At 44.2% G+C, this 14242-nt stretch overlaps 1 protein-coding gene across 2 annotated transcripts; it reads right to left on the reverse strand.

Annotated features, from left to right (window-relative positions):
• Positions 1-374: 374 nt before the first annotated feature.
• LOC117010681 lies at positions 375-13732 on the reverse strand. Of its 2 annotated transcripts, none has more exons than XM_033085517.1 (6): positions 13374-13732; positions 5785-6249; positions 3117-3257; positions 2664-2729; positions 2007-2097; positions 375-1662 (listed from the first exon to the last, which is right to left on the reverse strand). In XM_033085517.1, exons 1-6 carry the CDS (start codon positions 13426-13428, stop codon positions 1455-1457), a joined length of 1026 nt encoding a protein of 341 aa, XP_032941408.1. In that variant the 5' UTR covers positions 13429-13732; the 3' UTR covers positions 375-1454. The 2 variants fall into 2 exon arrangements, with proteins under 2 accessions (XP_032941408.1, XP_032941407.1); XM_033085516.1 differs by having other exon boundaries at positions 5785-6252; positions 13374-13731.
• Between the last annotated feature and the right edge of the window lie 510 nt (positions 13733-14242).

The raw sequence follows: 14242 nt of genomic DNA on the forward strand, positions 1-14242 counted from the left end.
CTTCCTGGCAAAGATATTTATTTCCAACCTCTATGATATTTATGCCCTAAACCAATAGGGCTTGTATTTTTTATTTTTTTTAGACCAGTTAAGTTTTTGGTTATAATAATATCTAATGACAGTGAACTTTTTTACCATTTAAAAAGAAAATTTAAAAACAAAAACCCAAACAAGCAAAACCCAGAGATTTTAAGTTCCCTGGAGAGACCTTACTTCTGCTGTAGGATAAATAAAACCAAACTCAAAAGAAGTCCAAGCTACAGTGAAATAGCAGAACAGCTTAATTTAGGTCAAATGAAAGAATATTGTTCAAGCAAGTGACATGAGGATATGGTTTCCCTTGCTCTACTGAACAAATACACTGACACAGCTCATACTTGTAATTTCCTGGTGTTATTGTTTCTTTCTCCACATAATTCTTGACTTATAGCCATGATTACATAATCTCAAAATTAGAGAGAAAGAAAGCATACATTCATAAATATTAGGAAAGTGCTAAGACATTGCAAATTTCACTGAGAAAATCTCAGGATTGAGTGTGACAGTCACAGGTAATTATGCTGAAACAAGAAGTGTAAAGGCTGAAAACAATGTCATACTTCTATCTAAAAGAAAAACAACTATATTACTGCTCTGGTGGAGCAATGTATGTATTCATTGACTATTCCATATGAATATAGGAAAGCAGAGACTGAAGCTAGTATAAAGTGGCTCTATATGCAATATCCCCAACAAGCGTGACCAGCATTACTTGCCAGTCTATACAATAAAAGAGGATGTGTGTTATAATAAAGTTTAGTACATCCTAAATATGGAAATGTTTTGAGACACATGCTCTCTCAGCAGGGCTTTTGCAGTGATGCAGAGAGGACAGTGGAGTGCTATCTTTTAAGTCAGAAAAATGACTTGCTGCTACTTGATTGACAACTTAGTGGGGATGAATATTTTGGCAGATACCTGGAAGAGATTTTATAGAAGGTGGTGCTTATTAATTACATTATCACACTGACAATGTAACTAAAGGCCTTCTGTGTCTATTGGCAGCTAGTTTTATCTTAGAAAGAATTTAAAGATCATTAGGACTTTTGTTTTTTACTTTCTGCTGTGTCTTCAAAGAATCACTTTTTTATATGCTGAGTAACTCTAATTTTGGTTCAATGGGCCGTTGCAGCTGACAAAAATTCCAGCTTTATTTAGGGAAAACTGGGTCTTGTTATGGGTTAAAGCAGCTCAGGAATTGCAGCATGTGCCTATACAAACCTATACAAACCAAACAATCTACTCTGCTTGCTTCAACCTTGTGCTGTGCAAGGAGATTGTACTCAAGAGTTTAGGAAAAAAACCCAAACAGTGCTTCCTGTCCAAACAGCAAGGGTAGGGAGATCAGCTGTGGTGGCACTCTTCCTGGTGGGAACAGTGGCACGGGATGGAACAAAAGCTCTGTCATTTTGGAGCTAGTCCACTTGGTAATTGACGTTGTCAAAAAGAGGAGTGACAGTCCCATCTTTCCACTCGATGAGGATCTCTCCACGCCTCAGGGAAGGGGAGCGGGATGGTGGGAGGTACGGCTGGGGGCCTCTTCGCAAGGGCGCTGGCTCCCGTAAGTCAACTCTGCTGCTGTTGGCTGGAGAGCTCTTCAGAGCAGAGAGGATTTTCTTTTTCCTACAAGAAGAGAGAAGAAGAGAGTAACTGCACCTGTCTGTCATTTGGTTGCTTCTCCACATCAGCAACTGTAATGCCACTCCTTCAGTGATGGCACAAGATGTGCAGGAGAGGAGGAGCCAGCGTTAGTGGCTGCGTTTGGGTGCGTCCGTGAGTGAGATGGATAAACAGGGCAGCAGAGAGGAGAAATCACACACTGGTGACCAGACTCATCTGCTGAGAGGCAGCAGCATCAAGTGTGGAATGGAGAAGGGTGCCAGTACCAAGACTTTTGTTTTGAGATGTTGGTGTTTTTCTTTAAAATGCTGTTCATGGCAAAGCCGATGAACCTGGCTCTTACTTACTTGTTGTAGTGAACATTGAGTGTCAGTATTATTAATCCCAGTATGAATGCCAAGGGGCTGAGAACCAGCATGGCAGTCTTCCAGTTCGTGCCTGAAAGGGTATGAGAGAAAGCATCACATTTGCTGTATATATCCCTCTTCTTGTACAATAGCCACAATTGCTGCAAGAAATCACCTGTAATGTCCCTGAAAAATGCCAAGAAACAGGAAAAGTGCTGTGTCTACAAGATCAACATCTTACAGCTGCTTTTACACTGCACAGCATCCTTCTATTGAAGGTGGCCAAAAAAGCTTTTCTTTCTTGCTATGAAGACAATGATACCTCATGCTTCTCCACTCTGCATCTTTCTGATACAAAATAAGAAGTGTCGGGGGAAAGGGGGAAAGCTGCAGTGCTAGCAGCTGTCTGATTCTCCTGGGAGCTGGGACAAAGCACTTTCATGTTTTTACCTTTTTTTTTTTATCACAGGCCTGTGGAGATTTGTTTAATCTTTAAAAAGAGTCTTTTTGACTGCTAATTTTGTGACTTCATTCCCTATCAGGCATCCTCAGCAGCACCCCAGGGAAATGTATCTCTATCACAATGGGAAGGACAGGGGCTCTGATGGACCTTCATCTACCTGGTCCCTTCCTCCTCTGGCTGATCCCTGGACCTACCTGCAAGCCTGGCCCCAGTGTTTTTCCCCCGATTTCCATGCTTCTTGGAGTGGTTGTGGGATGGATCTAGTAGAAGAAGCAGAAAGACTCTGATTAGCATCTTTCAGTTGGACCAGGGGCCCAGATTCCTCGTGAGGCTTCACTGTAACCACAAATCCCTTTTTTATGAGACCCAGAAAGAAAAAGAAAACTTTATGTTACTTGATGTTCTACAGCCACAGCTAATTTTTGCTCCTAAGACAGTTGGTGGCTATGGCTCCAGGTTAAGCCTGTGTCACTGAACTGCTTGCCAAGGGAAACTCCTCAGCGTGCTGGGTGAACAGTGGTACACATGGAAGTTCTTCAGAAATCTTCAGGTACTTTTCCACCACTGAAAATAGCTGAGTAACCTTGATGTGGTGCCCACACTTTCCTTCCTGATGTTCTTACTTACGCATTCAGAAAAGTGCTCACCCTCGTTTGCCGGGAGCTGTGCCTGTTTGGTCTTTAGCGGAGACACTGTGCTGTTGAATTTGTTAGCCAGGGGGGAGTCAGTCAAGCTCACAGGAGACTCTCTGTCCACAGCATCAATCTTTGATGAATCAATGGTTTTAGCTTGGAAGGAAACAAAGCAAAGATCTGTGTGATTATAATTTGCTTTTTGTACAGGAACCTGGATATGCTCATTCCCCACTAAGGAAAGGGAGCCCAGCCCTGCTGGTTTGGTTCTCTGCAAGTAGGATGTGGTGCAGTAGCAATCACCTCCTTCTGTGCATTAGGGGCTTTCAGCTGTCACAGATTTTGAAGGTGAAATGAACCTCCTAAGATGGAATCAACAACCAAAGCAGAGCTTGTCTTCTGGTAGTAGATATGGTCACTGGTTTTAAAAGTATGAGTGCAACACAGCTGTTAAAGGATGATGTGTGAGGAAGAGGCAAGTGGAAGAATCACAGCTATTGACAACACTGCAGATATAAAAATGGGATCCGAAGGGTGGTAAGTAGTCCATACCTCTGAAGGCTCCTTTGCCTTACAGTACTGGTGCAGAGTAGTGTGTGTGGGGAAGCAACTGCTGCTAGAGGGGAGGTTGTAGGAAGTTTGGTGTCAGCAATTCACCCCTCTTCTGCAATGATGCACGTGCCAAGACTAAGAAAACTGTGACTTCAGGGCTCCCTGCTGCCTATCCAAACCCCATCCCATCCTGTGGCATGAACACCCACACATTTACACATTTAATTAATTTATTTATTTATTAGTACACATTTAATTTATTGAGCAGATAATCTGCCAAAGTAGAAGTCATCTGTTGATGATCAGCTAGAAGTTAGATAAGCAATGCCTGAACAAGTACAAAGGACTTTGATGTTGTTACTGAGTAGTCAGAGGTTCCCTCCAGTAGACTGAACCATAGGATTGATAGGAAAATTATGAGTTTGCATGAGATGCGCTGAGTGGCACAGCCTGATTCAAAAGCTGCTCTGTGTTTACCCTCACAGCCTTATTTGGGGATCCTGGCCCCAAGGCAGCCCTGGGCTGCCAGGAACACTGCCTTGGGGAATGAAAACGCTCTTTTCACATGCCTTTTTTCCATATCTTAAATGTTCCACGCATTTCCTAGCCTATATTTAACTACCCTGTTATGGTATTTAATTTGTATGGTCCATATTTAACTTAATGTTAAAACGCTAACACTTGTAACTATTGTGATAATTACATGTTGACCTTCCAGCTGGCTAATTAGAGGCCACCTTCTCTGCACATGACAGCCAAAGCAGCTGATGCATCTCTTTTTATTTCAAATTAGATAGAGCCTCTCTGTGTTAAGAGGTTATACTTAAAATCCGTCTGCTTATGCCAACCAGATACATCACAGTTTCTTTTTACTCATTTCTGCAGAGCTCAAAATCTCATTGGGTCCATCAATCTTAAGGTAAAGAGTAGCCTCCTGTCAGGGAAATAATTTTCCCTGAGGAATGTTGGGAACTTCGTCACCTCCAGAGTGGACAAACATAAAAACCATTACAAACATCAGTTCTTTTTGGCTGTCTGCAGTGGTAGAAAGGAGAGCAGGGAAGGAGGAGAACAGGAATTGAATGCGATTTTCAGGTCTCAGTTCTGCACACACTTTACAAGAGAAGTAGTGAAAACCAACTTTATTTGCAGAAAGGACTTAAATGAAAGCAGGAAACAGACTGGACCATGAATTATCAGTGGTCAGCACTGGGCATGTGACAAATGTCCATGGTAAAATGACCATGCCTGGTGTCTGGTAGACTTGTGTCAAACTCCTAAAATTGTGACAAGACCAGGTTTTTGCCCTTTCTGTGTCCAGTCTAGACAAAGGTCAGTGAATGCTCATGAAAGCAGAGTTTGTATTCTCTTCAGCAAAGGCCAAGGCTGTAAATGGTTAATATAAACCCAATTTTTAATAATTATTGATGTCATCTTCTGGAATTTGTTAATGCAAAGGGAGGGCAACACTTAAGCTACCTCCCACTACTTGTTGTGTTCACCAGTCTCTTTTATGGCTACATTGGACACCAGGAGCAAGGTTCACTTCTGAGGATAACATGGAATGAAGGTTAGAACTTAGTTTCATTAGTGAAAGGTGCATTGAAAGATTCCATTAATGAAAGGGGTCTCACAGAAGAGAACTTTAATTTCAGAAACTGAAGCAATTATTTCTGATACAGCTGCTTCTCAATAATTCATACAAAAGAGGTTTTCAACTGCCTCCAGTTGTTGTCTTGCCAAAAAAGATATCTCAAGGTACCAGAAGCTTTTTCAAAGTTTAAAATGCCTGACTTTGTGAGACTTCTTTGGGTATTTTGTGCTTGGGAGGCTCAAGCAATTTCCACTATTCTTAGCTGTGGGCACCAATTCAGAAATATTTCACCAAAATATTTGCCTGTCCTCAGAAATGCTGCTGAGTTTTGGAGACCTGACCATGTAAGTTTTTGCATGCTTCTGGAACACACTGAAACCAGTGGCACCAGGTAGTGGGGCTGAGCTGGAGCCATCTGGTGTTTCTCCAGGTGGGGCTGAAGTGAACATGAGTTAGAACAGGTGCAAGCCTGGTGTTAGGTGGCTTGGATGACATGAAAGTTAAATGTTATCAGATGCTAAATCTACCTCATCTTACTTTCATAGATCCACACACGTGTGTCTAGAGCTTGTTGTGTTGGCTTGCTGGGCCTCTGAGCTGCTGTCCGGACAGCAGCACAGATGGTTTCATCTGCCAGCGTCTTCCACCTGCTGAACTTGTCCTTCTCCCTCGAGACAAAGACCTTGTGGCCTCCCTCTTTGGTGCCGAGGTGGAAGCCCAGGCTCTGCAGAGTCAAGTGTCCCTTCTTGCTGCAGGACCATGCCTGCCGTTCCCAGTCTCCACAGGGCTCCAGCTTGACCAGAGCGTTCTGGCGCGTCCGGTGTGCCGACAGGCACCGCTTGGTGTGCAGGCTGACGATGGTGCCCGTGTCGGGGTCCCAGCCCCACTGCTGCTGCCGGGAGTGCTCCTTGCAGCTGGCCAGGCTGATGCTGCTGGTCTCGTGGGAGGCACGGATGCACTTTTCCAGCCGGGTGTTCCTGATGAGGAAGCCTTGTCCCTGTGCTACTGCGGTACAATCAGAGCGCAGTTTAGTACTGTGCACGTCTGAGGCAAACACAGCTCTTTGTAAATACCCTGGGGCAGGTAAGATGGAACCCACCAGTCCTTTCCTGGATGGGCATGCCTGGATAAACAGTTCCCACAGCTTCCTAATTTCCTGGAATGACATTTCTTTGGAAAAACGGAGTGTGCAAATAGCCATGAGCAATGCTAGAGGAAAGCAGCAGTTATGTAACTAATGAGGAAAAACATCCTCCCAAGGTGAACGACTATATCAAATATCTGCCTATATATATATAATTCAGTACTTCAACTGTTTTAACTAGGTAGCCATCCTTTCCTCCCTCCAAAATAATTAGATGGCTTGAGGGATCTTTTGCCCCCATTCAGGTCAAATCTTTCTTGTAAAAGAGCAGTTGAAATCCCCCTTATGCTGTTCATCTAGGTCAAACTAGGCCACCTTGGGCTATGCTTTTTGTTAAGTGGCTTCTGGAGATACTAAAGCAATGCAGGGATAAAACCATGTTCCACCATGTGTAAGAACTTGGCTGAGGCAGCTCATGTAAGTATTGAAATTATCTTGGATTTAGCGCACCTCACATTGGTCTTTGCACCTTAGAAACAAAGGTACCACTTTAAAAAATCCTTTTGTAAGAGGGAGACATTGCGTCTGTCCCACAACAAACACAATTTGAAGCAATTTCTGTAATTGTTTGTTGCTTTTGAAAGGTCCCAACATCTTAGATGATTTAGGATGGATGTCATCACATTAGATGAAGGATTGCCACAGTTTTCAGTATAAGTTCATCAGGTGTGGCCTGTGAATATCCTGAGAAAAATGTTACGTGCTAAACCATCCATCACTGTTGCAGATGTACTTTCAGCTGTGTATTTACTGCCTAAGATAGATGGATAGAAATAGAGGTTTCAAATTTCTAAACATTCTGAGAAATCTTTTAATAACAACACATGGCAACTCCCAGCTTTTGCAGTGACGTTTTTCTCTCTTTTCCCCGGGAGACAGAACCATTAAAGCCGCATCAGCCTATAGTGCTGTGCATAAAGAGTAAGAGAACACTGAAAAGGGATGTTAAGCAAGAACACTGATTTTTATCTAAACTGTTTCTGCAGAGTTTCCCCTCCCGCATAATAATAAAAACAAACCAACCCAAAACAATACTGATCCAATATAAGTATTTGGCTCAGTACCTAAAAAGATTAGTGACAGTATAAACAGAAGCTGATACACAATAACAACGGTATAAACAATAGCTTAAAGGAGATCTCATGTTTTTCTCTCAGGAAATTCTAGGGTTCTGCTAAATTAATAATGCCTTGGGGCTGTTATATCCCCAGAAAGATTTAAGAAAAAAAACTCAGGGCTTTCTGCTCAGCCTGAATGCCTGAGGAGAGGAGACAGAAACCACAATGCTTCTGCACCAGCTCTGAGATTGTCTGATCAATGTGTCTGCACTGGGATATTGACCTGCATGGACCTGTGATAGCCACCAATTCAGACAATTCCTGCTGAGCCAATGTGCCTAAATAGAAATTAAATTTCTGGGCTATCTGTGGACAACTTGTGAGTCCTGTTCTCTTTAACCCTTATTGAGGACTGAGTGGAGGAAAGATATTTAATGCACTTTGGACTTGAGTTTCTTCCACCCTCTAAAGGCAGGAGAAATGTTTCATATGTAATTTTAATTTTCTAATAAATTTTAGAAAATTGAAGTGGACTAATACAGTCCCTCCAGCCGCACCCCACTTTCACCATTTTTTCCCTAGGGTCTGGAATTCAGGATTCTCACTTCTTTGCTTCAGCTTATCTGTGAGAAACCCATTTCCAAAGTAATAATTTGAGACATGCATTACAATGTAACAGGGGAAAATGACAACTGCACACAATCAGATGAAACATCTGCTGAGCCCAGGATCCTGGCTGCAGCACTGGACTATTAACTTCTCCTAATAGAGGAAGAGGGTAAGAATCAGACAAGTAAAGAGCTCACTCAAGACTACAAGATACCAGTGTCTCCTTCCAAAAACCACAGAATCACATTATTTTGGTGGTTGGAAGGGACCACTGGAGATCTTAACCAACACAAGATCACCTGGAGCAGGGACACAGAAACACATCCACGTGGGGTTTGAGCGTCTCCAGAGAGGGAGATTCCACAATCTCTCTGGGCAGCCATTTCAGTGCTCTCTATGAACTAACTCAGAGAGTATCACTGGGTATTTATGGCTAAAATAGTTATGCCCACTATGCTATATTTTTCAACTCAGAAATTCAAAGAAAAATATAATTTTGTTGCTCCATCAGTATCAGGAGCTCCTTCTACAGCTTCACACAGTCAACTTAAGTTTTGTTTATTCTTAATTACTTTGTGGCATCAGCAAGCTTAATTACTTCATTATTCATCCCTTCTGATCTTTCTGAGCACCTTCTGATACAATCACTGCTGTGGTAATTGTCAACTTATTCCTCTTCTTTGTTCCAGCCTGTGGGCCAGGTTTCTCTCCTACTCCAGGAGAATGGAGTTTCTTAAGGGCCTTGGTGGAAGATTCTTATCAGAAGCCTTTTGCAAACACAAGAACTTGATCAGCTCAGCACATTTATGTTCTTATTGATACCATCATGGATGTCAGACATTCCCATTATGAAAGCTGCATGGACTTTTCTCACGTTTATCTGTCTGCAAATACTGTTCTTTGCTTCCACTGACTTGCCTGATGCTAAAATGGAGCCTAAGGACCTCTGTCTCCCTAGGCTGTGCAAGGATCCCTCTTAAGAGGGGCATTATTGCTGAAATGCAGCCCTTTGGTGTCGAGGTTGCTTTAAATAAGAATTTAATACACTCATTAGAATTTTTTCAAATGTCATCTTCAGTTTCCTGTAACTCCTGTAACTCAAAAGACATTTGGGCTGGTCCTTTGCCACAGATTATTTATCCTTTTTTTTTTCCCTTCTAAAACTTCCTCTGCTGCCCATTCTGTTGATAGCACTCTTCAAACTGCAGAGAGTGACTGCCATGACCTCCCTGACCATGTCTGAAGTGAGCACTAGAGCCAGTAATCCACTCAGCCTTTTTGCACTGCCCTACTTTTGGTTGCCCCTCTTGCAATTGTGCCCCCCACCAAGTTCTTGCTTCAGATGATGTTTGAAAATTTCTGCTAGCAGTTTTTTTATTCTCTCTCTAGGCTGCATATCCAAGTAATTTTCCTCATGTTTTATTGCAGGTTTTTTATTAAGCATTCCATAATCTTTGCTGTGTTTTCTTTTCCTTTCTTGCCAATGACTTTGTATTTGAAAGTTTTGGGTATTTTCATTACAATTTGAAGAGTGCTGCTATTTGGCCCAGCAGGAGATGTGTGTTTTGCTCTCTGTAGAGTCCCTGATGTTTTGTGTTCCCCTCTAAACAACCATTATGTTTGTCACCTGCACAGTAGCAGCAAACATTGCAGTTACATGACTGCCAGCAGCCATAGCACGTGCCCCACACAGTCATAGGGGGTGGTCCCACAACTAAACCTGGAAGATGTTTGCTTTGAGATACACATCAGGCACCAAGAATCTTTATTCTGGGAGGCAAAATGACATCCCAAGTCCTGCTGCCCAGTGGTCTGACAAATAAGGCCATGAGCTCTAACATTTTTAGAATGTTAACCTGGAGCAACCAGAGCATCCAGTGTATTCCCTGAGGATGGGACTCAATGTCTCTGGAAAATGCCAGCCTTACCCACAGAGCCCAAGTAGATGCCTGCTTTGGGCTGCTCATACTTGGACACTTTGGCCTCTTCATATTTTTAGGAACAAAATAAACAATTTCTAGCAAGGCTCTTGATGCCAGCTCATTTGTCCTATGATACTGACACTCTGTCTGGTTACAAGATAGAAAAGCAAGCAAATATAGGCCCCTGCTTCTCTGCAGCATGGCCACCCTTGGGACATGCTGTTCCATGTAGGATTAGAGCAAAATCCATGCAATGTTCCTAATTAAGGTAATGCCACTATGAAAGCCTTGGTTACCAGTAATCCCAGTGTGACTGGGAAAGTTTCTGCTGTTTCTAAGCATTGCCTATGATGTCTTGCTCAAAGACATTTGCAAATTGTTTGGGGTAGCTTGGCCCATATTTTTTCCCAGCCACTGCTGCTTTCTTAAGAATATCTTTCTTTCAGTTGACCAACAGGGCTTCATATCTTTCCACATTACTGCAAGGTCCACTTTTGACCAAGTAGCTCAGCAAAGGCCTCCAAGGGAGCAGAGCAGCCATAGGAAAAGAAGGAAGCTTTTGACATGAAAAAAATTCTATAAATTATGGGAAGTGGGGGAGGTTGGTTGAAGTCACCACAAAGTGGGGAAAACCAGTCCTTGGGGTGGGGGTATGATGGGTATCTACAAAATCCAGAGAGGTCTGGAGAGGATGGAGAGGGGCTGACTGGTCAAGGACTGATGGTGGATGGGACAAGGGCTGCCAAGGGAACGCTTACAGAAAGTGATGCTGCACCCAGGCACTGTGTGTTGCTGCCAGGGAGAACCTGGACAAGCCAAGGGGAGAAGGTCTGGCAGCTACTGAAGAGTTAAACACACCACAGCCGGGAAATCCCCAGATGAAAAATAGTTGGAGGCTGGAAAAGTAAATGGGCGAGTAGAACTATTGTACAAGGTTGGCCTGTCTGCCTCTTCAGTGCAAAATGCTTAGGGCTGCCTTTTGAGGTCAGGGGTCAGAGAGCAGCCAGCACTACCATGGCCTTGAGGGAGAGGACAGTGGCTCCCAAGATATGGAATCAGGCCAAGATGCCAAGCACAGCCACCACAGCCTCACATCCAGTGCACGGGGGTCCAGAGTCAGTGTTAAATGCAGTTTTATTTCTGCAGTTTTCTTTCTGTGAGTGTAGGCACAGATCTTGCTGGTGCCTGACTTCCACTGCCCACCTTACAGGGTCACTGTTAGATTTGGCTTTTTAAGAGAACTTTTCACAGAATCAGAATGAACTAGGTTGGAAAAGACCTTTAATATCATCAAGTACAACCATCAAGTCCAACCTATGACCTAACCTAATGCCTTCTCATCAATTAAACCATGGTACTGAGTGCCACATCCAGTCTTATTTTAAAACATGTCCAGGCATGATGACTCCACCACCTCCCTGGGCAGCCCATTCCAATGCCCAACCACTCTTTTAGTTATGACTTTTTTTTCCTGATGTCTAAATTTTTTCTGACGTCTAAAACTAATTTTTACCTCCTCTCTGCTTGCAGGTACTTTCCAAAGAAACAACTGTCTGAACTAACTTAGGAAATTCCAGGATTTCCAGTTTTCAGCAGGAAATCAATTCCTCAGAGGACTGTTGAGAGCAAGCATCTCTGTCCTGCCAGCAGCCTTAAAACTCAGCAGCCCCAGGCAGGAGGGGATGGGGAAAAGCTGCTGCAGGAGGAGATCAGCCCCAGGCATGAACATGTCTGTGCTCTGTTTTTTGAGCTTCTTTGGGCATATCCAGGCATTGGGAAGATGAATTCCCTTTTGCAAAATCGTGACAGTTTTATTGTTTTATTTCTGGTCTGGCTGAACTGCAGTGGCTGATCATGTTTGCACCAAAAGCATTACACTAGAAAGAATAAGTAATTCCCTGTGATCCTCCTTTACTTTACTAATAAAACACAACCATGAGGATTCGATTGTATGGCAGCAGTAAAATATCACTTTATTCTAACACCAGACAAGATTCTACCTTAGAGGCAAGGAAGAGCAACACCTTGAAGGCTATTCTGCTCTCTTTGCATGCCATCATGGTGTCATCTCCAGGTCCTAACCAAATCTCCTCTAACTTTTAAAAGATGCACATGCATCACCTCTTACCACTACAGGGACATACCCTCAGCCTGAGCCTTTACAAAGTAAGAGATTCAGTTCACTTTAACAGGCAACTTTTGATGTCCAGAAAACAGTAGTAGATGGAGCAGAAGTCAAACTTGTAGGAGCACAAACCTCTCCTATTACTGAGCTACAGAGAAAATTGAGGGGTAACTTCTCAAAGCATCCTAGGGAACACTCACTTGTGCAGCAAGGACTGGAAAGTAGCTGGTCAAAGGTGCCAATCTGAGGTTTGTCTTTAAGGAATAAACATCCCAGCTAGGCAGCCAAAATAGTTGTAGTCCTCTGGTTGAGGGATTTTGAACAGCTCTGAGCATGTAACCTGTAAAACTGCAGGGCTGCTCTCCTTGTAGCTTCAGGGGCTGAATGAGCCTTGAAGAACTTCAGGGATTTATTTCAAGGAGTCTCTTTCAATCTGACATCTCAGTCATAGCAAAATAAAAAGGCTTATTAGCTCAGGGGCTTTTTCCATTTTTAAAGAAAATAGATTCCTCCTGATGGGATTGGTGAGACAATGGGTAGCACCACTCCTATGAAACTGTTCCTGGGTAGCACTGCACCGGATCTCTGGGATGATGCTCAGCAATGACTTCTGCTCTTTGCATCTATCCATGCATGTCAAAAACAGGGCCACTTAGATTCAGAATACTCCTGTGCATGGGCAGGATATAGGATTAGAGCAACCTCAAAAAGCAGCTGAATGTCAACATGAGCCGCTACCAAGTTTGCTTCATGGAGGTGAGCAGTGCAGACTCTGCAGCTTCCCATCACATCCCCCTCCCAGCCATCCACCGCAGGAGCAGGATTAATACTTCTGCACTTCCCACTACCTTCTCCCATGCTGCTAGCATGCTCTGAGCTCACTCACTTCTGCTGGGAAGGAGCAGCTGGGACCGGGAGGATCATCAGGAGCTCACTTAGAGCCTGCCTCCCTCCCTCCCTCCCCAGGCAGGTTTATTCATCTACTACTCTTAGCAGCTTAAAAGCACTTTATAAAAGCATCCGGCATGAAGCCACGGTGTCCCTGGCCCAACCATCCCAGCACCTTGGAAGTCTGTCCCTCACTCTTCTGTATCCCTGTGTTTAATCCCATTTTGAATGCTGCCCTGAAATGTGCCTGTTGGCACTTGTTTTACAGATGGTAAAAGTTGAACTTTGCAGCCCAAGCAACACTTCAGCAAAAGCAGGTTAAAATCCGGGAGGCAGTTCTCTTCCCACTATACAGCTACCCCAAAGGAGGAGAAACTTACCCTCAAGCCAAGGAAGGAGGCAGATGCAGCCCAGGCTCAGCCTGAAAAGCTCCATGATCTGCCAGCACAGCGGGGGAGAAGGAACCCCCAAAGCCTCTTGCCCACGAGGAGTGCCAGGCAGCTCACTTTTACCCCTTTCTCTGTCATTCACAGCAGAAAAACCCTGCTGGGAAGAGAAAAACTCTTTTGTCTCAGCAGTGGAGGCTTGGCAGCTGGCTTATCAGCAAAGGATCAGCTTGGAGACACAGTCCCGCTCAGCAGTTGTCCCTTAGGAGAAATCATATGACGAGCCAGGATGGGGGGGACGCTGGACTGGGATGCTCGTGGCCGCCAGGCTCGGCTCCTTAGCAGCAGTGATTGCTCCCAGCAATGACAGACGCATGCTAAGCAGGCTGGCCCGCTGCCTTTGCCAGGGCTGGGAGCCGAGGGGGATGCAGGGCTGGCCTGGCAAGAAAAAGCAAAGTTCAGAAGGAGTGCTCGGAGGGGCGTGGGATGTGTCTGCTGAAACCCTGCACTTGGCCGTGCTGTCATGGGGTCGTTTTCTCTTTTTAGAGAATTATTCCCGCCAAAAGGAGTTTAGGCAATGTTATAGCTCTTGGCAGAGATAAAAGCTCACAAACTAGCTGTGGTTGTCCCAGAGCTGGAGAGTGATGGAAGGGGAGCTGAGCTTCTGGATGGGGGAGCAGGCTCCCTGCTGTGGGTTTATCCTGATGACCACCCCGAGGGTTGCTCAGGTTGAATTTGGCTTTCCATGCGTCACTCTGGGCTCTGCACAGGGAGGAAACCTCACATCCCTCCTGAAGGAAAAGCAGCCAAGGCTGATAGGTGGACAGAGAGTTACACTTTTGCTAGCAAGATGTTCCTGTTCA

Source organism: Catharus ustulatus, chromosome Z (genome assembly GCF_009819885.2).
Source record: "Catharus ustulatus isolate bCatUst1 chromosome Z, bCatUst1.pri.v2, whole genome shotgun sequence".
Taxonomy (NCBI): domain Eukaryota; kingdom Metazoa; phylum Chordata; class Aves; order Passeriformes; family Turdidae; genus Catharus; species Catharus ustulatus.